The following is a 25,410-nucleotide window of genomic DNA, read 5'->3' as shown; positions in this document are numbered from 1 at the left end:
ATTTATCCTGTATGGGACTCTCTGTGCTTCCTGGACTTGATTAACTATTTCCTTTCCCATATTAGGGAAGTTTTCAACTATAATCTCTTCAAATATTTTCTCAGTCCCTTTCTTTTTCTCTTCTTCTTCTGGAACCCCTATAATTCGAATGTTGGTGCGTCTAATGTTGTCCCAGAGGTCTCTGAGACTGTCCTCAGTTCTTTTCATTCTTTTTTCTTTATGCTGCTCTGCAGTAGTTATTTCCACTATTTTATCTTCCAGGTCACTCATCCGTTCTTCTGCCTCAGTTATTCTGCTATTGATCCCATCTAGAGTACTTTTAATTTCATTTGTTGCGTTGTTCATCGTTGCTTGTTTCATCTTTATTTCTTCTAGGTCCTTGTTAACTGTTTCTTGCATTTTGTCCATTCTACTTCCAAGATTTCGGATCATCCTTACTATCATTATTGTGAATTCTTTTTCAGGTAGACTGCCTATTTCCTCTTCATTTGTTAGGTCTGGTGCATTTTTATCTTGCTCCTTCATCTGCTGTGTGTTTTTCTGTCTTCTCATTTTGCTTATCTTACTGTGTTTGGGGTCTCCTTTTTGCAGGCTGCACGTTCGTAGTTCCCGTTGTTTTTGATGTCTGTCTCCAGTGGCTAAGGTTGTTTCAGTGGGTTGTGTAGGCTTCCTGGTGGAGGGGACTAGTGCCTGTGTTGTGGTGGATGAGGCTGGATCTTGTCTCTCTAGTGGGCAGGTTCACGTCTGGTGGTGTGTTTTGGGGTGTCTGTGGCCTTATTATGATTTTAGGCAGCCTCTCTGCTAATGGGTGGGGTTGTGTTCCTGTTTTGCTAGTTGTTTGGCATAGGTTGTCCAGCACTGTGGCTTGCTGGTCGTTGAGTGGAGCTGGGTATTGGCGTTGAGATGGAGATCACTGGGACATTTTCACTGCTTGATATTATGTGGAGCTGGGAGGTCTCCTGTTGACCAGTGTCCTGAAGTTGGCTCTCCTACCTCAGAGGCAGAGCCCTGACTCCTGGCTGGAGCACCAAGAGCCTTTCATCCACACGGCTCAGAATAAAAGGGAGAAAAAAGTAGAGAGAATTAGTAGAAGTATGAGGAAAGAAAGAAGGAAAGGAGGAAAGGAAGGAAGGAAGAAAGAAGCAAAGAAGGAAAGAAAGGAGGGAGGGAGGGAGGAAGGAAGGAAGGAGGGAAAGAAGGAAAAAAGACAGAAAGAAAGAAGATACAGTAAAAATAAAATAAAGTATAATATAGTTATTGAATTAAAAAATATTTAGAAAAAAAAAAGGGACGGATAGAACCTTAGGACAAATGTTGGAAGCAAAGCTATACAGAGAAAATCTTAACACAGAAGGATACACATACACCTTCACAAAAAGAGGTAAAGGGGGAAAAATCATAAATCTTGCTCTCAGAGACCACCTCCTCAATTTGGGGTGATTCGTTGTCTAAAGGAGGGAAGGAGGGAAGGAAAGAAAGAAAGAGAGAACGAAGGTAAAGTATAATAAAGTTATTACAATTTAAATTAATTAGTAAGAAAAAAAAATTTTTTTAAAAACCATGGACGGATAGAGCCCTAGGACAAATGGTGGAAGCAAGAGTATACAGACAAGATCTCACAGAAGCATACACGTACACATTCACAAAAAGAGGAAAAGGGAAAAAAATCATAGATCTCGCTCCTAAAGTCCACCTCTTCAATTTGGGATCATTCCTTGTCTATTCAGGTATTCCACAGATGCAGGGTATATCAAGTTGATTGTGGAGCTTTAATCCGCTGCTTCTGAGGCTGCTGGGAGAGATTTCCCTTTCTCTTTTTTGTTCTCACAGCTCACAGGAGCTCAGCTTTGGATTTGGCCCTGCCTCTGCGTGTAGGTCGCCGGAGGGCGTCTGTTTTTTGCTCAGACAGGGCGGGGTTAAAGGAGCCGCTGATTCGGGGGCTCCGGCTCACTCAGGCCGGGGGTGGGGGGGGGAAGGAGGGGCACTGCGTGCGGGGCGGGCCTGCAGCGTCAGAGGCGGCGTGACGTTGCACCAGCCTGAGGCCCGCAGTGCGTTCTCCCGGGGAAGTTGTTCCCGGATCCCGGGAACGTGGCAGTGGCGGGCTGCACAGGCTCCGCGGAAGAGGGGTGTGGAGAGTGACCTGTGCTCGCACACAGGCCCCTTGGTGGCGGCAGCAGCAGCCTTAGCGTCTCCCGCCTGTCTCTGGGGTTTGCGCTTTTAGCCGCGCCTCGCGCCTGTCTCTGGGGTTCGCGCTTTTAGCCGCGCCTCGCGCCCGTCTCTGGGGTTCCTTTAAGCAGCGCTCTTAAACCCCTCTCCTCGCGCCCCAGGAAACAGAGAGGGAAGAAAAAGTCTCTTGCCTCTTCGGTAGGTGCAGGCTTTTCCCCGAACTCCCTCCCGGCTAGTCGTGGTGCACTAACCCCTTCAGGCTATGTTCAAGCCGCCAACCCCAGTCCTCTCCCTGCGCTCCGTCCAAAACCGAAACCCGAGCCTCAGCTCGCAGCCCCGCCCGCCCCGGCGGGTGAGCCGACAAGCCTCTGGGGCTGGTGAGTGCCGGTCGGCACTGATCCTCTGTGCGGGAATCTTCCCGCTTTGCCCTCCGCACCCATCGCTGTGCACTCCTCCGCGGTGCCGAAGCTCCCCCCTCCGCCTTCCGCAGTCTCCGCCCGCGGAGGGGCTCCTAGTGTGTGGAAACTTTTCCTCCTTCACAGCTCCCTCCCACTGGTGCAGGTGCCGTCCTTATTCTTTTGTCTCTGTTTATTCTTTTTTTCTTTTGCCCTACCCAGGTACGTGGGGAGTTTCTTGCCTTTTGGGAGGTCTGAGGTCTTCTGCCAGCCTTCAGTAGGTGTTCTGTAGGAGTTGTTCCACGTGTAGATGTATTTCTGGTGTATCCGTGGGGAGGAAGGCGATCTCCGCGTCTTACTCTTCCGCCATCTTCAAGGTCCCCGACATTTTTTTTTCTTTTAATCCACAGGATTATTCCGGTGGGTATATGTTCTGATTAATATATAACTATTAACTTGCAAAGAGGCCGTCTCTGAGAACTTCCAAGTAGGTTGTTAGTAGTGTTCCCTACTTCCATTCCACCTATCTAGGACATGACCTTCAGATTAATGTTTCTAAAATACAGCTCTGGACTTCACATCCTGTAAGCAGGAGTCTCATCACCAGCTTGTTATTCAGAGCCTCCACTGTCTGGTCCCCGGCATTCTGGTCGTCTGCCCTATTAATATAGTACTAATGTTATAGTAGAAAATTACTTACCCTCAAAAGCCTGGGGTATGACTTATTCTGAATTAGCTATTTTTACACTAGGAGAGCACAGTATTTAAAACAAAGACATGGGGCCTCCCTGGTGGCGCAGTGGTTGAGAGTCCGCCTGCCGATGCAGGGGACGCGGGTTCGTGCCCCGGTCCGGGAGGATCCCACATGCCGCGGAGGGGCTGGACCCGTGAGCCATGGCCGCTGAGCCTGCGCGTCCGGAGCCTGTGCTCCGCAATGGGAGAGGCCACAACAGTGAGAGGCCCGCGTACCGCAAAAAAAATAAAAATAAAAATAAGAAAAAAGGACATGGTCAAAAGTTTTTAAAATCTTCTAAATGCATTCTCTTGTTTTCATTGCGGTTTTTTGGTGGTTGTTTGTTTTTCAATATAGATTAAGGGATGGGACACACATTACCTGTTTGTGTAGGTGCAGTTCAAGTCTTTCATGTTTACACAATTAAAAATATAAGTGACAGATAATTGTCTGAAAACTAGTAACACATGCCCACAGCTGTCCCTTAAGCTCTTCATCCTGCTTGTGGAAGATGAATCAGTGGCTGCAACCACGCTGACTGATAGAAACCAGGTATACTATTTCATATATTGTACCTAGAAGGAAATTTTTTGCAGCTGTTATAGTAACGTGAATTTTTAAAAGCTGCTTACTAAAGAGAAATCCTCATAAAACAATCCCAGCTTTTAGAAGTCTGTTTTTGAACACCCAGAAAAGAAAGTTTTCTAGTGTGTGCAGTAGACAGTGACCATTTCTTATGCATTCTTGTATGCCTACAACTAAGAGGCTGTCACATTTTATTGTAGATTACCAGAAATGGAAAGAACCATAGACTACCCCAACCCCTGATGCAAATGTTTTGTGGCCTCGCACACATAGTAGGTTCCCAATAAATAATTGTTGAATTGAAACCAATTAAAGTTACATTTAGTTGTTTCTTTAGACATTAAATTTTATTCAATTCAGTGTGAATTATAGATGAAATCTTTGGTTTTGTATTTAATTTCACACCATGGTAGAAGGAAGACACATAATGCTGGTTGCCAGTGCAAATGCTGGGTGATAGAGTATGCCTCATTCAAAGAATGTTCCTTTGCTTGTTGTTTCCAAAGAGCAGTTCCAGTATCCTGTTGGACCACCAGTAAATTATATTGCAAATTGATGTTTACACAAGCCTCTGGCCTTAAGACCCAGCAACATTGTCAGACTTACTGAATTCTGCTTCCAATTCCACCCTTTGGGGAAGTTACTTTACCAGTTCTAACGTGAGTTTCTTCTTGTGAAGAATAGGAATAATAATCGCCTTACCTGTGTCATAGGGTTGTTGTAAGGCTTAAATAAAATAGTGCTATAATAGGGCCTTGAAGTTTTATTTTTAAAGTGGTAACTTCTTAAGATATTGTGCAGCAACATGAAATGTTATATTAATCGGTTATAGTCTTTACCGTGGGTATCGATTGCCTTTGTGTAATTACCTACACCTACTTATATTCACTAAGAGCCTTCCATTTTTTAAGAAGTCATTAGATTATTATAATGGTGGAGTTTCATTTCTTCACTTTGATAGATTTCCCTATTCTATTACTGTTGTTTTATTGTGATCATCATTACTAATATTTACCATAATGTTACTGAGAATGAGCTATAGATTAAATGATTTTAATACCATTGGGCAGTACACATTATTTTTATTGAGTATTTGCTGTAATTTACTTAGTAATTCTCAACGAAGGGAGTGTGATGGTACTAGGCTGAAGGGAGGGCTTTAGAGCCTGTTCCCTGTTTTACAGTCATCAGTGAGACACCCTCTGCTTTTCTGCATGTTTTCAGTGACCCCATGGCTCAGTCCTCAGACCTCTTCCCTTTCCAGTTTCCATATGATCTCATCCAGTCTCACGGCTTAAAATAATGACCACAGGCTGATTACATCTCCAGCACAGACCTCTCCCGAACTCCAGACCTGTGTGTCTAACCAACCCGCAGGCACTTCCATTTAGATACACCTCAAGTGTCTCAAAGTTAGCATGTCCGATACTGAGCCAGGGTAACTCCCCGTAAGCCATGTGCTCCTACTGTCTTCCTCATTTTAATTTACGGCAGTTCCATTTTTCTAATTGTTCCACCCAAGAATCTTAATGCCTCTTTAGCTCCCCTTTTTCTCAGATCTGTCAGCAAATTCTAGCAGCTGTACCTTCAGAATGCCTCTAGAACCTGACCACTTTTCATCACCAACCCACCATCATCTTCCCCTGGATTATAGGGACAACCTGCTACCCCAGTCCCCCTGCTTCTGTCCTTGGTCCACTGCAGTCGGTTTTCTATACAGCGGCCAGAGCCATCCTGTGAAACTTAAATCACATCAAGTGGCTTTTCAGCTAAAAGCCCTCTAGGCCCATGGTTTTCCATCTACTCCAAGTCTTGAACATGATCTATAAGGCCTTACATGATCTGAGTCACGTTGGCCCTTTTTCCTCATCTCCTCTTACTGTTCACTCATTCTTTCCATCTTTCATCCTTGGCTGTTCCTTAAACATGCCAGGTTTCCTCCCCACCCCTGCCCTCCCTCATTTGCTTTTCCCTCTGCTCTACTCTATTTTCTCCCCAAGATGTCAACATAGTTAGCACCTTCCTTTTCTTCAGAGCTTTATTTTAAAGTCGGCTTCCAGCGAGGCTTCCCCTGCATTCTTTCTAAAATATCAACACCCTCCTCACCTCCACCATGTCCTGTGCCCTTCCCTTCATTTTTCTCCCGAGCGTCTATTACTGTCCAGCACTTGTACATTTTACCTACTTACCTTGTCTGTTGACTGTCTCCCCCTCATGGTAGGGTCACGAGAACAGGAACTTTTGTCTGTCTTATTCACTGCTGTTTCCGCAGTGTGTCTAATACTGCCTGATCCCTAGTGGAGGTTCAGTAGATATTTTATATTTATTGGAATACATAAATGAATAATAGAGCTAGGGTACAGTTTTGCATTTTGCCGGTAGATGCCGCTCCCCAAGCATATTCCGCATTTGAATTATTTTGGTGCCAGTTTGGCTTGCAAAATGAAATCATTCTACATTTCTAGTTGTATAATTTGCAAGTCTTCCAGTTGAAATGACATGTGTAAATGTGGATAGGCAGAGGAGCTTAAACAGCTACAGTAGTTGGGAGTTTGGGGTTAGCAGATGTAAACTATTATATATAGGTTGGATAAACAACAAGGTCCTACTGTACAGCACAGGGAACTATATTTAATATCCTGGGATAAACCATAATGGAAAAGAATATGAAAAGGAATGTATATGTATGTATAACTGAATCACTTTGCCATACAACTGAAATGAACACAACATTGCAAATCAACTATACTTCAATAAAATTAAAAAAAAAAAAAAAACACCCTGCAGCGGGGCCTTTGTTTAGATTGGTGCTGGGTGATGGCTGAATGGAATGTGCACCATCTCCTGAAAGGGTGCATGCCAAGAAATTCAAACAGTGAGGAGTGCAGCTTTACTTCTGTGGGAACCTATTGGGAATAAACATTAAGTTTATCATCTGTAACCTAAAGTCTCAGCTGTGTTAAACTGACCATTTCTGTACCTATATTATTCGCAAATCATGTTTCCCTTCTACTTTTTTGAAGAAGAGATTTCAAGGCAGGAAAGAGGATGTTTCATTACCTGATTGTACATAATATTAATATAATAGTCTTTATTGTAACAACTTTTCTGTATTATTTTATTCAGGGCAACACAACTATTTATGTGCTGGAAGAAATGATTGCATAATTGATAAGATTCGACGGAAGAATTGTCCTGCCTGCAGACTTCAGAAGTGTCTTCAAGCTGGAATGAATTTAGGAGGTAAGTTTTGTAGTTTTAGTTCAGTAAGAGTTGTTAAGATGGATATAACACCACTAGGCTCTGTACTCCCAAAATTGAAGATGAAGCTAACATGAAGCAAAGATTTCTAAAAATCTAGTAAGTTCTACATTTATGCTAAAACATTTCAGGAGAAAAATATTTCTTAGAAGAAGGAGTTGAAAACAAGTCCGCTATGTGGCTGTGGTCCTAGTGAAGTTTTCAACTCTTGAGTTTGCTAAGGTTTCAAGAACTGGGTGCATAACCAAAACAAAAATGACTGATATTTTACATAAAACTATAGCTAACAGTTTTTATTACTGTGTCTGTTTAGAAATAAGACCTATAAGTGATAACATTAACCAGATAGGAATATATTCCTGACTCTAGGAGTAAATGTAATAAAGGAAGACCTATATGAAAAAAAAAAGCAAAAAAACCCAAAATAACAAGACTTTAAAAATGTTACAGGAGCTCACCAAAAGAGTGGGGCAGGTAAAGACTTGAACCAAACACAAAAGTATGCAACGTCCCTGGGTGGGGAGATTCAACGTCTTGAAGGTATCAGTTTTCTCTAAGTTATTTTATGAATATAACACAAGCCCAACAGAAGTACCACTTGGTGATTCTAAGTTCCTAAAGAACAGCCAGCAAAATTCTGGAAAAGATAAATAATAAGGACAACTAGCTCTGCCACACAGTAAAGCATATGACACAGCTACAGTAGTTAAAATGGTCTGTGTATTTGTTTATGGATTGTCAGATCAACAGAAAGTCAAGAAATAGATTCAAATAATATGAGAATTTTGTATATAATAAAGTTGGCATTTCAAATCAGTGGGGAAAGGATAGGTTATTCGATAGAAATTATTGTGACAACTGCGAAGCCATCTGGAAAACAAGAAAGTTGAATCCAAACTCCTATGATCCTCCAAAATAAATTCTGCTATCACAGAAGTACTAAAGGAAAACATGGATATTTTTATATTCTGCAAGTGGAGTATTTCATACTTTTTGAGTATTAAATAAACCCAGAAGCTATAAGAGAAAAGAATGGAGGAAATCAATACTACTTACAAATCGAATGTTACTGCAAAGGCAAATAATAAAAAACTGGGGGAAAATACTTGCAGCTTATAGACAGAGGGTTTATTTCTCACATAAAGTGCTTGTCTAATTCCATAAGAAAGAAACCAACTCATTAGAAAAATGAGAATGAAAAGAATAGAAATGTGAACAAAATATTCATAGGGAAAAGAATAATAAAAGAAATACAATTGGTTTTTGAAACACATGAAAAGAGTCTCAATCTAATCCTAATAAGAGAAATGCAAATTTAAAATATGAGATACAATTTCTTGCAAATGGCAAAGATAAAACATTTTTATGATATATTGTTTGATGAGTATAGAAATAAAAGTGAAACCCAGTGTTGATCTCCTGCATTTTAGGTGGAAGTAGAAATTGATATAACCTCTATGGAGAGCAGTTCAGCTATTTCAATAAAATGTTAAAAGGCACAAGGCCTTTGACTCACCAATTCCACTTTTAAGAATTTATCCTAAGTATATTCTGGCAATGTAAGAAATGATATATGCATAAGATGTTCATTGTAGCCTTGTTAAATATCAGACACACATTAAATATTTATCTGTTCAGAACTGATGAAATAAATTATAGAATACTCTCAGACACTAATAAGAATAAAGGGGGCTCTATACAGACTGATTTCCAAAATATTGTTTAGTGAAAAAAATCAGGTTGCAAAATAGTATGTTTCGTATACTCCAAGTTGTATATCTGCTTTCAGAAAAGAATGTATATTGTATAGAGCATTTCTGGAACGATGTGCAAGAAACTGGTCATGGTGGTGGCCTCAGTAGAAAGGACTGGGTAGCTGGGAGACAAGGATAGGAAGGAAAATTAATTGTCACTGTATATTCTTCTGTGCCTTTGAACTTCATATTGGACTAATGCGTGTATTGTGTACACAAGTTACCTATTTAAAAGAAATAAAGTAATTCGAAAAAGAAACACAAAGAGATTTCACTCTTTGCTTTGATGAAAGCACCAACTGCCTGACTAGTCAGGACTAGGGAGGAACATGGCTGCATGCAGAACAGAGCAGCTCTTGGGAATCAAGAGGTGGATGAGCTGTGGCCACGTGGAACTGCTCCTATGAGAGCATCCTGGGTGGCTTGAACTCAGCCAGAGCAGCCCATGCTGGTCCAGAGGGCGGGCTCTGGAGCCACACTGCCTGGGTGAGAACCCTCGTTCTGCCACTTCCTGAACTTGTAACCTCAGAGGCAGGTTACCACCTTTCCATGCCCCTGTTTCCTTCAGCTTGTGCCTACCTCCTAGGCTGTGGAGAAGAGTAAATGCGTCAGGGTACAGTGGAAAAAAGTCTGATGATCTGAGGGACACAACTGCCCCACATGTTGGTGATGGTGAACCTCAGTTGCCCAGAAAAGTTAAGCTGCTTGCCCTAAGATGCCACAGCCAGTGAGACGCTGAAGCTAGACCTGGATCTCTGGACCCTGGGTCTGGAGGTTCTGATGTGCCACACTGCTTCCTTGTTCTAACGTCCAAATCAGCGCAGATGTGGCACAAAAGAGCACCTTCTGAAGCATGTGAGCGAGGATCGGGCCAGATGAATAATTTAACATCTAAATGGCACAGTGGCACAGCCATTGGTCATAAAATGAACTCTGAATCAGTTTTGTAAAACCTACCATCTGAATTTAAACACACACACTGCTGAGGTATATTTTAAAGTATCTCTGTGCAATTTTTGTATAGCTTTACGGATCTTATATATTTACATATACTATGTAAATATTACTATAAATACTGTATGATCACACTTTATAAATGTCATTACTATCAGTTACTATAAAATACTAATGAAGTAGCCATACTTATAGTTCCTACCTCATAGGGTTGTGTTGAGTCCATACATAACTGAGTCCATACATAACCTTCAGAACAGAGTTTCTCAACCTCTGCACTGTTGACATTTGGGGCCAGATAGGTCTTTGCTGTGGGGCCGTCCTGTGTGTTGTAGGATGTTTATCAGCATTCCTTGTCTCTACCTATTAGATGTCAGTAGCTGTCCCTTTTCCCCCAGTGTGACAACCAAAAATGTTTCTAGGCTTCCCTGGTGGCACAGTGGTTAAGAGTCCTCCTGCCATTGCAGGGGACACGGGTTCGAGCCCTGGGCTGGGAAGATCCCACATGCTGTGGAGCAACTAAGCCCATGCACCACAATACTGAGCCTGTGCTCTAGAGCCCGTGAGCCACAACTACTGAGCCCATGTGCCACAACTACTGAAGTCCACACACCTAGAGCCCATGCTCCGCAACAAGAGAACCCACCACAATGAGACGCCCACACACCACACCAAAGAGTAGCCCCCGCTCACCGCAACTAGAGAAAGCCCACGCAGCAATGAAGACCCAACAGAGCCAGAAATAAATAAATTAAATAAATTTAAAAAAAAATGTTTCTAAATTTTGCTAAGTATGCCCTGGGTGGCATTGAGACCCACTGGTTTAGCAATAAGAGTAAATAATTGTAAGCGCTATTTAACTGTGAGATATTTTCTGCTGGAATATACATTCCATCAGGGGAGGAATTTTGGTCTCTTTTGTTCGTTGTTTTATCTCCAGTAACTAGAACAGTGCCTGGCACAAAGTAGGTGTTCAATAGTTGTTTGTTGAGTGAATGCATGATTAATTGGCATTTTCTGTGTTCTGAGAATTCAGCTAAGCCCTCTATATGTGTGTCGTGTCTTCTAAATATCACATAACACCATGTGATACATACTGTTAACCTGTCCATTTTAAACGTGAGTTCATGGAGGCCCAGAGAGGTTAAAGAACTGGCCCAAGGCCCCAGCACCGGGTAGTGGCAGAGCCAGAACTGAGATCTCTGTTCCTGGCACCCAAGCACACACCCAGCATCACTCTTCTGTATGAAATGGGTCCACTGTTTATAGATTGACATTTTAAAAATAGCTCAGGTTATCTATTAATGGCAGCTGTGTCACCAGGTTTCTTTCTTGTGTCTGTGATGGTCTGTAAGTGAGGCCTGACACAGTAGTACGTGATACAGAATCCGCATACTTTGTTGCTGGTTTCTAGGTATGCAGGGTAGGTTTTATGGATTTCGGTAAAACATTCTACTAGAGAAAAAGCTTACCTTGAATCTTGAGATCATTGAAAACTGAGTCAAAAATGGGCAGGTAGGCACACCGGTCAGAATGGCCATCATCAAAAAATCTACAAACAATAAATGCTGGAGAGGGTGTGGAGAAAAGGGAACCCTCTTGCATTGTTGGTGGGAATGTGAATTGATACAGCCGCTATGGGGAACAGTATGGAGGCTCCTTAAAAAACTAAAAATAGAACTACCATACAACCCAGCAATCCCACTACTGGGCATATACCCTGAGAAAACCATAATTCAAAAAGAGTCATGTACCAAAATGTTCATTGCAGCTCTATTTACAATAGCGTGGAGATGGAAACAACCTGAGTGTCCATCAACAGATGAATGGATAAGGAAGATGTGGCACATATATACAATGGAATATTACTCAGCCATAAAAAGAAATGAAATTGAACTATTTGTAATGAGGTGGATAGACCTAGAGTCTGTCATACAAAGTGAAGTAAGTCAGAAAGAGAGAGACAAATACCGTATGCTAACACATATATATGGATTTTAAGAAAAAAAAATGTCCTGAAGAACCTAGGGCTAAGACGGGAATAAAGACACAGACCTACTAGAGAATGGACTTGAGGACACGGGGAGGGGGAAGGGTAAGCTGTGGCAAAGCGAGAGAGAGACATGGACATATATACACTACCAAACGTAAGGTAGATAGCTAGTGGGAAGCAGCCGCATAGCACAGGGAGATCAGCTCGGTGCTTTGTGACCACCTAGAGGGGTGGGATAGGGAGGGTGAGAGGGAGGGAGACGCAAGAGGGAAGAGATATGGGGATATATGTATATGTATAACTGCTTCACTTTGTTATAAAGCAGAAATAACACACCATTGTAAAGCAATTATACTCCAATAAAGATGTTAAAAAGAAATGGGAAGAGTAGAAATGAATATTTATAAAAGCAGCATTTTCTTTAGGTTCAAGTTATACTTTAACTACTTCTGGTTCCTGGATTAAGTAATTAACTTTTACTAAGTGTCCAGTTGTGGTAACATACATTGCCATTTTTCTTTTATAATTTATTTTGAAGCTTCATTTTCCGTTTCAATTTGGGCAAAAAGAAATGCAAGCAATTTTATTATATTAAAAGAGATAATATGAAGTTTAACCTTTTAATGTGAAGCAATTTTTTAAGTGAAATATGTGATTTAAATTAAACCCTTTTTATGCATGTTCCAATCTCACCCCTGTTTTCCTAGCAAAGCAGGTCTACAGTCTCTTTTTCTTCACCCTTCTTTCCTGTTACCTTTCTTGGGGGATACAGCAGATGCAACCCTGTACTTGAAAGACATTTTCTGTTAGTGAATGGTCATGACTCTGGGAGCAAAATTAGTCATCTGCCTTCTAAAGACATCAGGAATTCAGAATACTTTAGAATATTTTTTTTCCTATCCTGTCAGCTGGTTAGCATGTAATCCTAACCATGTCCCCAAACTAGTCTCTCCTTTAGAAAGTGGAAGGAAGAAGAATGAGTAGGTCTATATTTATCAGAAACCAAAGCCATAAAATGTGCCTCTTCCCTTTTCTCTAGATCCACTCCCTTCCTCTTCCTACAGGTGCTATCCCTTTTCTTTAAAATCCTGCTGAGCTCTAGGGCGCATGCAAAGTAAAATAGAGCAGAAGATGTGAGAATGTCAACAGAGAAATTAAAAGGAAAATAACAGTTCTTTGGCCCCAGGCTGGGCCCACCACTCTGCAATAGCCCCTAATAATAGATCTCAAAGAGGCGTGGTTTTATTTACATGAGAATGCACTGCTTTGCATAGCCTCCTCCAAAGGAATTCATCACTTTGCTTTTACTGCCAGTGATCTGAAGAGGATGATCTATGTGTGTCTTTTAGAGCTGCTCCTAAAATATAAAGCACAGCGTCAAGGCTATGTGGACCTCATATCAAGAATGAGTCCTTTGGGGCGTTTCTAGCTCGACTGTACTCTGGCCATAGAATATAGAGAGGATCTTAGAGGTTTTTCTTTCCCACTCCTCCCACTCACAATGAGGAACTTGGAAGCCAAGATGCTATCATCAGAAACTTGAGAAGTGCAACCTAAAGATTCTAATACAGTTGTCTTTCCTCTTTTCCAAGCCACCCCCCTGATTCATTTTTCATCTGATATGCTGAAGCCTACTTTCACGTTCCTTTAATGAAGACTCTAAAATATGCAAATCTTGCTTCCTGTGGCTTTAAAAATGGAAATTTCACAAACCGTAGTATAGTCCTAACTCTGGTGTCAGTTGACTTCCATGACTGTCTGCAGTGTTCCCTAATCCCAGCCGTCACTTTGACTCAGGTGAACCTTTAAAGGGTGGCCGTCTCGGGTCCACCTTTTCCTCCTGGAATGGAACGTGTCATATGAAAAGAGAAAAGAATTTCAGACACAGGAAGCAGTCGCAACAGCAGACCTCACATGGTTGCTTTTTTGCAGACTGGAAGGCAGGCAACTAAGTGAAAAAGGTAGGGAGACAGGAGATTAATGCTGGGAACCATTCAAAGGAATGGATACTCTTATATTCCTGATAAGAATGGAACCAAAAAAAGAAAAATATTTAAATTAAAATTCACCCACATAATGCAATATTAATCAGCCAATAAAATTACGGCTAGGAAAATTCATAACAACGTAGAATACTTTCTGCACAAACGTAATAAAGAAAAATGAGTATGCAAAACGATTTAGGTTCCTTATTCCATGATTACAGCTCTATAGGAAAAGATTTGCGTGAGTCAGAAGACTAGGAGGAAATGGGAGAATGCCAAAAACGTTTGTGTTTGTGAAGGTGACGGATAAGGTTTTTCTTCCCTCTTTCCTAGTTTATCAATCCTAATGAACATGTTCTGTAATCAAATTTAAAGAAAATAGCATTCACAATTTTGAACTAAAAAGAAGGGAAACAAGATTAGTCGTGCTACTGAGCAGAAGAGGTAAAGAATTAGACATATACAGAAAGCCAAACAGGAAGGAAGAAAAAAGGAGAGAGAAGAAAAAAAAAAAAAAAAGACCTAGAGACATCAGTAAGTCTCCTGCTGGGAAGTGCTTTAAAAACTGAAATGGAGAAGTTAAGTGAAAAACAAAAGACCCAGAGACAAAAGAATGACAGAACTATGACCAACATGGAGAGGCCAGAGAGAGATCTTTTTACTTGAGGAAAATTGGCTTTACCTGCCAGCAACTTGCTCCAACTAGCTTGTATGGTCGGGCACCTGTAAAATTCACATGCAGCACAGGTCTGGGGAGAGAAATTACAGGATCAATGCCAGTGAGAGAGGAGGTTTAATGTCTGAAATCCAATAAGAAAAACAATTTTTATATCTTTAAGGGTCTCCTGAGGCATGATATGCAGTAGTCTGTAGAAGTTTAGAAAGCCCAAGTGTACCGAGTTTTATGAAGAAATACCATTCCTTAGGGGTTTTTTTCCCCTTCCCATTCCCCTTGCTTGTAGACAATAAGAATTTAAGTGGGACTTTTGAGCAGGAAAGTGGAGGGGAAAATAACACATTTCTATAAATCAGTGAAAGTATGGTTTTTGAATCTTCATGTATAAGTTAAGCCATATTCATTGTCATAGTAATACAATTTGAATTAAACAACTGGTATTTTTACCTTGCAGAATTTCAGAAGGAGAGTTTAGGGTCAGTCCCGAAGCAGGCAGCATTTCAAGATTTACTATATTTCTTCAACTCTAAGGAATTTCTTTCTTTTCAGATTTTTGACTGTTGTGATTATAATTTGCAACCAATATGTACATTTAATTTCTATTAGTTTCCTTCAAAACTCTAATTAAATTGGCATCTGAGAAAGAATAGATTTATGTATAACTAAATCACTTTGCTGCACACCTGAAACTAATACAACATTGTAAATCAACTATATTCCAATATAAAATAAAAATTAAAAAAAAAGAAAAACATCAAAGCTAAGAAAAAGGGGAGGGGGAAATTGGTGTCTTCTTTCATGACTGATAACGTCTTAGAACAGAAGCAATACAGGCATTGGATGCAAACGTTCTTCCCTCCCAAGAATATACATATTCGTAGGCCACACTTGAGCCTCAGTGAGCTTACCCAAGTAGGCTGCTTATCTTGGGTCTTTTTAAATACAAAACCCAGGGCTGTTGGAAACCTTCTGCTGGGTATACAGATGCCCATTTTTGCTTCCATTTCCTTTTGCATTTGCAGTCTGTCCTGGTAGGTCATCATCCCAGTCATACTTAAGGGGCCAGTGGGCCTGAAGCTTAACATTTCCACCTTTGAGATCTTGCATTTGTTGTCTCAATAGGCATGAGTCAGAGCTGTCCTTCCTGAGAAGCGTCTCAGATATACAGGTCTCTTTAGACTGGTCTACAGCAGCCCTGCAGTTCCACACACTCACCGATATTTTCTGTAATACACGATTCTTTTTCTAACTCTCTGGTGAAATCTTGGGGATTTTGTTTTGTTTTCGTTTTGTTCATGGCGCTTTATATTGCTGTTATACTCTTTTACGTTACCGCAGATAATGGGATTTTATTATAAAAATATTGCTAGTTTCACATTTTGTCTTTGGGAAATACTAGGATGTCATTTAAGACACAATAGGTTTTTAATTTCTAGGACTTTTTGATTTTTTTCTCTTTTTGTCAGCTTCTTTCTACCATGCTCTCTCCTCCCTATCTTGTTGCTTTCTTTTTTTTTTTTTTTTTCCACTGCACTTGTTTCTACTTACTGCCTTCTCTCTCTCTGTCAGCATTGTCCCCTGAGTGTCTTGTATTCAAACTTCCCCAAAGAAGGTCCCAGCCAATTGGCTGGTCACCATCCAGAACAGAGCTTCTGATTGGGCTGAGACATAGACAAACAGCTGGCTTTGCCTCTGCTGCCCCTACCTTACTCAGGCTGGCATGGCCAATTATAGGTCCCTGTGGTACAAAGCATGACAGCCTGTGACAAGAAGCCTTTTGTGACCCCATTTTTCAGAAGGGAGCTGTAAGTGTAGATAGTGATCAGAGTGTGGTAGATGCAATACAGACTTGTAGCCATTATAGTCATCTCTTAATTGTGGAGCATCTCTTAAATCATAGCAATTTTTCCAACAGCCTGATTTTTATTCACACATTCTAAGTTATCTATATATTTAGAAGTAAAAAAGTATCCATTTTTAAAAAGCTGATGGACAAAACAGAATAATAGCTTTCCATGCCTCTTGGAACAGAACTGCTAAGGCTCTATTTTGGAGTTCAGGAGTTTTTGAGATGGCTACTTTGAAAACACACAAACCAGAACAAAACACAAAAAGCATTAAAAAAGCAAATCTTAATTTTTTTTTATTTAAACCATCTGTTAATGTGTAAGGTGGACATTCTCTTATAGAACACCTCTCTAAACCTGAATCGTTCTCACTCCCTAAATGCCAGACACTAGGATTGCGGGTGCACTCTGGGCTCATGGAAGAGTAGGGGTGAGGTATGTGGAGATAGTACGGAAGGAAGGACAGACCACTTAAAACGAAGCATCATAGGTTTTCTGCACTCAGTCACCTTAGAAAGAGCTGATCCATCACTCTACGTAAAGTCCCTGCCTATTCTGTAGGTATCATCTACCTCAGACTCTGATTTCTCAGTTATAATCACTGATTTCATTTACTTCCAGTTAACAGGTATGCACACTGAGGAATATAACTTAGTCTTTTTTCTTTCATTTGAAAAATCTACAGACTAGTGATCTGCTGCTTGTTGGCTCTCTGATAAATATCCTCTTCTCCCCGCTTCATCGTAAACTAGTGTGATTATAAAAAGGGGGGAGGGACCTCTTTATGTAACAGTAAAGTCTCTGTTCTCACCTCTCAAAGGTACAGAAAGCCATTCAACTGTCTATTAGAAAACAGCACTTCATATCCTGTGATAAACCATAATGGAAAAGAAAATGAAAAAGAAAGTATATATATATATGTATAGCTGAATAACTTTGCTGTACGGTAGAGATTAACACAACATTGTAAATCATCTATATTCCAATCGAATAAAAAAAAATAAATCAGCCCTTCAATCTTCAGGAATCAATAAGTGTGATATTTAGTATCGTTGGTGATGATTTTTCTGGGACAGATAACATACCTTTTAACAGCTAACCCAATTCTAACAGATTTTTAAAATATTTTTATTGATTTATCAAGTTATAAAATGCATACTCATTACAGTGATTAATAAAGGAAAGAAAGTTCTCTGTAATAAATTTGGGGAATGAAGATGGAAGAAGAGTCAAGACGTTTGCTGACTAAAAAATAATGATTTACATTTTGACGAAGAGGCTCTTCAAAGCTGAACTAGCAGAGCCAGTAAAAATGGTTTCTTCTGAATGTGCTGCTTCATTATTTTGAAAAGTAGATCTGTCAACAACAAGGTAAAGCCAGTTGCTGAGTTAGGTCATGAAAACAAGAAACTCCAAGATGTAATTGTTCTGTATTCCTCCAAGTGTTTTGTTTTGTACGGTATTTGTTTTGAGAGCATAATAACGTAAAATATGTTTAAACAGTGACGACACTAAGCAGTTACTGTTACCGTATAATTATTTTCTGTATTAAGATTAATCTGGTTTGTAGAGGGGAGGATCATCATATTTAGAAAGTGCATCTCTGATGAATCCATCCATTGATTCTTCATTCAGCAAATACCCATCACACTCCTCCTAAATTCCAGGTGTTCCCCACAATGTTGCCAGTGTAGCCAGGAGAAGGCAGGCACTGGCCTTGTTTTCAAAGGGCTAATCTCTAAGAAAGAAGACATTTATTATGGGCCAGATAAGCATTCAAAATTTACAGCGATGTACTTAAGTGTAGCCTCGGTGTTGACAGTGGGACACATCCCTAGAGCTTTCTCCTTGCTTTAGAGCAGTGTCAACCTCCTGACTTGTGTCTCTCGCAACAAGATGGTGGCATGTCAGGATGCCATTCTCTAACTCCGTCCCTCCATATTTGGGGGTGTTCATCCCGGTTGTGTTCGCTGTGCATCGATCCCATCAAATGGTCCTATGGCACGTACTGACACTTGCTTGGGACATAGTCTGGAAAGGAGCAGCTCTGCATCATGAAGTCCTTCAGAAGACCCACACTCATCCCTACCTGCAGACCACCTCCATTCCGACATCAGCATCCATCAGTCAACAGCATTCTTCATTTGATGTTGGCACTCTGAACTCGGACTATGAAAATCAGCCCTTCCTATTCTTACCAAAAAACTGAATACAACTTTAAAGCTTTTTGGCCACCTTAGAGACTTGTAAATTGTTTCTAGCCTGAGGACGGCTGAGGCAGCTCTGGTTGGTCCCTTCAGAATGCATGCCTTGTCTGTCTCTCTTGTAGCTCTTGTAACAGATACTACGAAATGTCTGTGAAGTCAGGCTGGGATTCGCGGGGCCACTTGCTAGCAGCCGACCTGCTGACATCTCCCTTCAGTTTCTGACCTGCCCCAGCACGTTGCTGTCTCCCCTGGAAACTCTTCAGAACTCACTTCGGCATCACCAGAGAAACTGAGAGACACCTTTATGAACAATTTAAAATATTTTTAAATAATCGAAGATTTCTTTCAACATACAGTTTTCTTAATCTATCAATCTTCAAACCAAGCTTTTCTTCATCCTAAAATTAGACTAATTCACCAGTGAAAATTCAGACAGTTACATCTTCATTTGCCATATAAATGACAGGCATTTCATGTTAATTACTTAGAAACATTTGCATATGTTAATTAGGTCTGTTTTTACATGTGTGTGTGTGTGTGTGTGTGTGTGTGTGTGTGTGGTACGCGGGCCTCTCACTGTTGTGGCCTCTCCCGCTGCGGAGCACAGGCTCCGGACACGCAGGCTCAGCTGCTCCGCGGCATGTGGGATCTTCCCGGAGCGGGGCATGAACCCCTGTCTCCTGCATCGGCAGGCGGACTCTCAACCACTGCGCCACCAGGGAAGCCCTACATTTTTTTAAAGCAAAAACTTAAATCCCATAGAGCAAAAACACTTTTCCATTCTGTAAATACTCATATTTTTAGGTAAAGTTGAGTCAGATTAGAAATTTTAAGCCAGATTCTAAAGGTTATACCACGTAAGAATGATAAATGATGGGAATGGGGAGGACTGTGTGATCAGCAATCCAGTGGGGCGATTGTTCTCAGTTCTTGCTGCCTCTCTAACTCATCTGTCAAGTCTTTGTTCCATTTTTATTTAAAAAAATTTTTTTCATTGAAGTATAGTTGATTTACAGTGTTGTGTGAGTTTCTGGTATACAGCAAAGTGATTCAGTTATGTATACATTATTTTTCATATTCTTTTCCATTATGGTTTATCACAGGATATTGAATATAGTCCCCTGTGCTATACAGTAGGACCTTGTTTATCCATCCTATGTATAATAGTTTACATCTGCTAATTCCAAGCTCCCAATCCATCCCTCCCCAACCCCACCCCACCCTGCCTTGGCAACCACAGGTCTGTTCTCTATGTCTGTGAGTCTGTTTATGTTTCGTGGGTAAGTTCATTTGTGCCATATTTTTAAATTTTATTTATTTTTTCTTTTTATTTATTTTTAACATCTTTATTGGAGTATAATTGCTTTACAGTGGTGTGTTAGTTTCTGCTTTATAACAAAGTGAATCAGTTATACATATACATATATCCCCATATCTCTTCCCTCTTGTGTCTCCCTCCCTCCCACCCTCCCTATCCCACCCCTCTAGGTGGTCACAAAGCACTAAGCTGACCTCCCTGTGCCATGTGGCTGCTTCCCACTAGCTATCTATTTTACATTTGGTAGTGTATATATGTCCATTGTGCCATATTTTAGATTCCACGTATAAGTGATATCATATGGTATTTGTCTTTCTTTCTCTGACTTATTTCACTTAGTATGATAATTTGTAGGTCCATCCATGTTGCTATAAATGGCATTTCATTCTTTTTTATGGCTGAGTAATATTCCATTGTATGTAAGTATGTGTGTGTATATATATGTATATGTGTGTGTGTGTGTGTATACGCACATACACACACCACATCTTCTTTATCCACTCATCTGTTGGTGGACACTTAGGTTGCTTCCATGTCCTGGCTATTGTAAATAGTGCTGCTATGAACATAGGGGTAAATGTATTTTTTTGAATTATAGTTTTGTCCAGATATATGTCCAGGAGTGGGATTGCTGGATCATATGGCAACTCTATGTTTAATTTTTTGAGGAACCTCCATACTGTTTTCCATAGTGGCTGTATCAATATACATTCCCACCAACAGTGCAGGAGGGTTCCCTTTTCTCCACACCCTCTCCAGCACTTCAAGTGTTTGTTTTAAACACACTCACCCATGCCCTGCACCTAGAGACTCTCATGTTGTAAATGTGGATGGAGCATGGGCAGCATCTTGATTTTATAAAACTCTAGACATTGTACATCACTTCATCAGAGCAGAGAACCACTGTTCCAGGGCTTGCTATAACATTGGCAGCATTTTTCTTAGGATAAGAAAAACCTTTCATTGGTTTTTTTTAAAGCCCTTTAGTTTGTTTTTTTTTTTTCTCTCTATTTAATGTTATTTTTATTTTTCTCAAGTGAATCAGTAACCACCATCTGGTAAATATTTCTTCACCAGGTGAAGTCCCCTAAAAATATTTTAAGTTAATGTATTTGCATTTTTCTTGCCAGCCCTAACATAGCCTTATAAGGGGCCATGTTAGCTTTTAGTCCACTGACTGTACTAGTTTTGTGCCTCACTAAAACTTTAAGCATATTGAATAAGCTGTACATTTAAATGCTACACATCTCTGGGGCAGAGTGTTCAGAACTCAAAGGTGAAGGTAGGTTCCTTATCCCCAGAGAGGACAGGTCCTGAAACAGTGACCCTGACATTCTGTATTGGGGAAATAAGAGGAGGATAAGAGAGAGAAGGTGGGAATAATCCTGAGAAGGAAATGGAGGGGGAAAAGAGGGGACCTTGGTGAGGTTTGTGATTTGTTACAAGAGAAGAAACACATTTAGAAATGCCACCCTCAGTGTCACCTCACTTCTGCTCATGTGCCCCCTGGACACACCCTGGACGTGTGTAGACATTTGTACCCTCTGGGGACAGGCAGGAGCAGAGAGAAGGGAACTGGGGTTGCATCTCGCGCCCACATTCACAGTTCCCAGGCCCCACCATGGTGGTCTCCTCTCAAGCTTATGTGAGTTAGAAGGAAACATCTCTGTGCCCGGTGTCTTCCAGGCCCTCAAGCGAGTCTGTTCAGTGCACAATGTTTGTTCTTCACAGTAAAACCTCTTGACCCACTTCTCCATCTTTACTCAGTAGAGTCGGTTTGGGCCACATCATTAAACGTTTTCAGATAACATTAGTGGTGACACTATTGTTGGCTTTCCAGCTGTTTTATGGTTAAAGAAAAGTTCTTATCAGGCTTTAAATATGATATAAAAGATTTTATTAAAATACTCTGGAGTCGAAAACAGATTCAAAATAAAAGTTAAAGAAGCTAGCTTTACTTGATTTATTTACTCTAAGGCTCACTAACTGCCCCGTTCCCACACAGGCTTTCATAGCCAGTGGGTCAGTCCTTCTCAAAGTGTTTGATTTATTTTCTTTAAAAAACAAAATCTGAAGCCTCCCCTCGGGCTATTTGAAATTCAAAATAAACAGGATCCTGTGACTCATCCTAAAGCAGTGGACACAATGCTGGTTTGCTCTCAACCCCACACACACCCCTTTCTGCCTCTGCCTGCTCCCCAGCCCCTTGTAGGGTTCTGAGCCACTTCTGGACATCATCCTATGTGATTGGTCCTGCCACCTGCCCAGCTGTGCCCTCCGCATGGTCAGCGACTTCTCCACCTCTGACTCTTCCTTCTGGTTCACTGCTGTGGGACAGTTCCTGCCAAGTCCCCCTTGGTGGTTTGAGTGACAGGGCTCCCTTCTTCAGGCACAGCGAAGGCCTCTCATTTGCACCAGACATAGGAAGGCTAAGAAGGAGGCGCCTATGTACCTATGTGTATGAGTTTCCTCTTGCTGCTATAACAAAGCAACACAAGCTTAAAACAGCACACATTTATTATCTTACACTTCTGGATGTCAGAAATCCAACATGGATCTCACTGAGTTAAAATCGATGTGTAAGCAGGCAGTATTCCTTGGTGGAGGCTCAAGGAGAGAATTCATTTCCTTTCCTTTTCCAGCTTCTGGAGGCTGCCTGCATTCCTTGGCTCCTAGCCCCCTTCCATCTTCAAAGCCAGATTCAATGCATTCTAACTTTGCTTCTGTTGTCACATCCTCTTCTCTGCCTATCATGCCTCCATCTTTCACTTACAAGGACCCTTGTGATTATATTGGGACCACGTGAACAGTTCAGGATAATTACTTTATCTTAAAATCCTAAATTTAGTTAAGCCTGCAGAGTCCCTTCTGCCCTGTAAGGTAACACATTCACAGGTTCTGGGGATTAGGAGGTGAACATCCTCAGGAGACCATTATTTTGCCCATCACCTATGTAATAGTCTGTGTCCAACAAAACCCTGGAATTTTTTATTTTTATTGAAATATAGTTGATTTACCATATTGGGTTAGTTTCAGTTGTATAGCGCAGTGATTCAGTTATACATTTTTTTTTCAGATTCTTTCCCATTATAGGTTATTATATGATACTGAATATAGTTCCCTGTGCTATACAGTAAATCCTTGCTGTCTATTTTATATATAGTAGTGTGTATCTGTTAATCCTATACTCCTGATTTATTCCTCCCTCTGCCCTTTTCCCTTTGGTAACCAGAAGTTTGTTTTCTATATCTGTGAGTCTGTTTCTGTTTTGCATATACATTTGTTTATCTTATTTGTTAGAGTCCACATATAAGTGATATCATATAATATTTGCCTTTCTCTATCTGACATACTTATCACTGAGTATGATAATCTCTGGGTCTACCTATGTTGCTGCAAATGGCATTATTTCATTCTTTTTATAACAATAATGTTCCATTGTGTATATATACCACATCTTTATCCATTCATCTGTTGATAGACACTTAGGTTGCTTCCGTGTCTTGGCTATTGTAAATAGTAGTGATACGAACATTGGGGTGCATGTATCCTTTTGAATTAGAGTTTTTGTCTTTCCTGGATATATGCCTACCACTCTGGAATTTTTGGATGCCTTCCTGATTTTGGCCCTCTACATACTCACCTACCTCATCCCCATCTCTCCTTACTCCTTGACACTTCCCTTCCTTTTTGAAAATCCATTCTGATTACTTCTTCACAACCTTCTGGTTGTGCCTTTGTCCACACAGTTTTTAAATGGCCTACATATCCCTCCCCTATGCTAATAAATCCCTATTACCCATTTCAGACCAACCTCAAAAAATTCATCACCTCCAACTCTACATAAATTGTACCCTTCACAGATCAGTCTTTTACACAGTTCTGAGATGTTCTGTATGTATATAATTTATTAAGACTTCTTCTCCTTTAAAGCTTTTTTATGACTTCCTTAGGTCAAGTTCATTAGTACCTCCTCTGTGCTTCCAAAGCCTCTCTTGTAGCATTTCACAGATTTTATTGTACTTACTTGTTTATAAGTATTTCTTGCCAAATAGTCTTTGAATTTCTTAGGAACAAAGTTATCCTTTTGCCTTCATATCCAGAGCACTTAGCACATAGATGCTTAATAAATGCTTATGGAATAAATGAATGAATGAATGAATAAGAAGTCAAACCTTGTTCATACATTACTAAGCTGAATTTAGCAAAAAACTCTAAGTTTGGTTATACAGTTATTAAAGTCACAATGGACTTCATTTTAAAACCAATCCCATAACCGTAACAAAGATTCCAAGGATGGTATTTTAAGAAAGTTCTAGTACAAGTATTATTTTTCAACCCTGCCCCAGGAAGGTGTAGTTTCCAAGAAACATATAAGTCTTGATCTCATATTGACTTGTATAGCATAATTTGGCAACTTCTTAAATGATAAGAAAAAGTTTTGCATACCTCTTCTTTCCTTGATGAGAATTTTTAAGTGTTTTCTTGATTATGCTTATTTAACCACAATTTTTGTTGCAAGCATGGGGGGGATAACATTTGGGGACAGCTGTTTTTGCTGTTAAGGTGGGAGTTCTAGCCCTGGTCACATAGTTTGTAGTGGTGCGTTAAATTCAAAGTCAAGAGAAGCTAGGATGAGTTGACCTAGAGTACAAGGACTGGAGGAACGAAAGTGGAGGAACAGCCTCCAAAATAAGTGTAAAAAAAAAAGACAAGGATAACAGGGAATGGAAAGAAGAGAAAACAAAGGAGTGAGGCAAACCCAAGAAGAGTAGGTTAAGATGAAGTTTTGGTTGAGGAGCTTTAGTGGAGTAAATTCCAAAGATTATTAACTAAATCAGTGGAATCCACGTATAACCCAAAGTCAGAGTCAGGGAGAAGTGCTGATTTCAGAAGGGAGAAGAACCTGTCTTCACCAAAATTGACGGAAACTCTCCATCCATGTTCGAGTGGCCTGTTGAGTGAAGTGGAAATAAGCAATGCTGTGTTCATGGCCATAAACACAAAGACAGTTTTGCAGCCCCATTTCTGGGAAGTGAAGAAGCCTATCAGCTAAAAAGACAATGCTACCAGGGAGGATTTAGAAGACCTTCATTCATGAGAAAGCTGAGTGCCTATATAACTGAATGGTGTGAAACTACGCTCATGATTGAAGTCATTCTATGCAGGTCATACCTGGAAATCCCTTTAGATTGTAGTCATGATTAATTCTGCACTTAAGTTGACTGGACGCAAGGCTACCATTCCTGGTATAGGGGAAAAGGTGTAACTTCAGAAGATGAGAAACAGGCTGTAAACTTGGGGGTGTGGACCTTTTTCCCTCCAGGTGGTGTCAGCAGGAAGTTGACCATGGGGAGCAGTGCCAGGCACACAGCTGAAGGGAGATTATTTTGGGGGGGGGTGCGTTTCATCCCAGGAACAAATATTCTTCTTAATGGATGGTTAGTAAGGAAACCTATTGTAGAAAGCCCAGTTTGAATTTTAATATAAGAATATCGAAATCGGTCAGCTGTTACTCATGTTCTTTTATGAGTGT

At 40.6% G+C, this 25,410-nt stretch overlaps 1 protein-coding gene across 1 annotated transcript in view; it reads left to right on the top strand.

Moving 5' to 3' along the window:
• The window catches only part of NR3C2 (nuclear receptor subfamily 3 group C member 2), a 377,064-nt gene that overhangs the window by 254,734 nt on the left and 96,920 nt on the right, over positions 1-25,410 (top strand). Inside the window, exon 4 of the mRNA XM_029235941.1 lies at positions 7,006-7,122. Coding sequence (XP_029091774.1) covers positions 7,006-7,122 — 117 coding nt within the window. The remainder of the gene's footprint in view (positions 1-7,005; positions 7,123-25,410) is intronic.

The sequence above is a fragment of the Monodon monoceros genome, unplaced genomic scaffold (genome assembly GCF_005190385.1).
Source record: "Monodon monoceros isolate NGI ecotype Baffin Bay Population unplaced genomic scaffold, NGI_Narwhal_1 Super_Scaffold_20, whole genome shotgun sequence".
Taxonomy (NCBI): domain Eukaryota; kingdom Metazoa; phylum Chordata; class Mammalia; order Artiodactyla; family Monodontidae; genus Monodon; species Monodon monoceros.
This window is presented reverse-complemented; position numbering and strand designations above follow the sequence as displayed.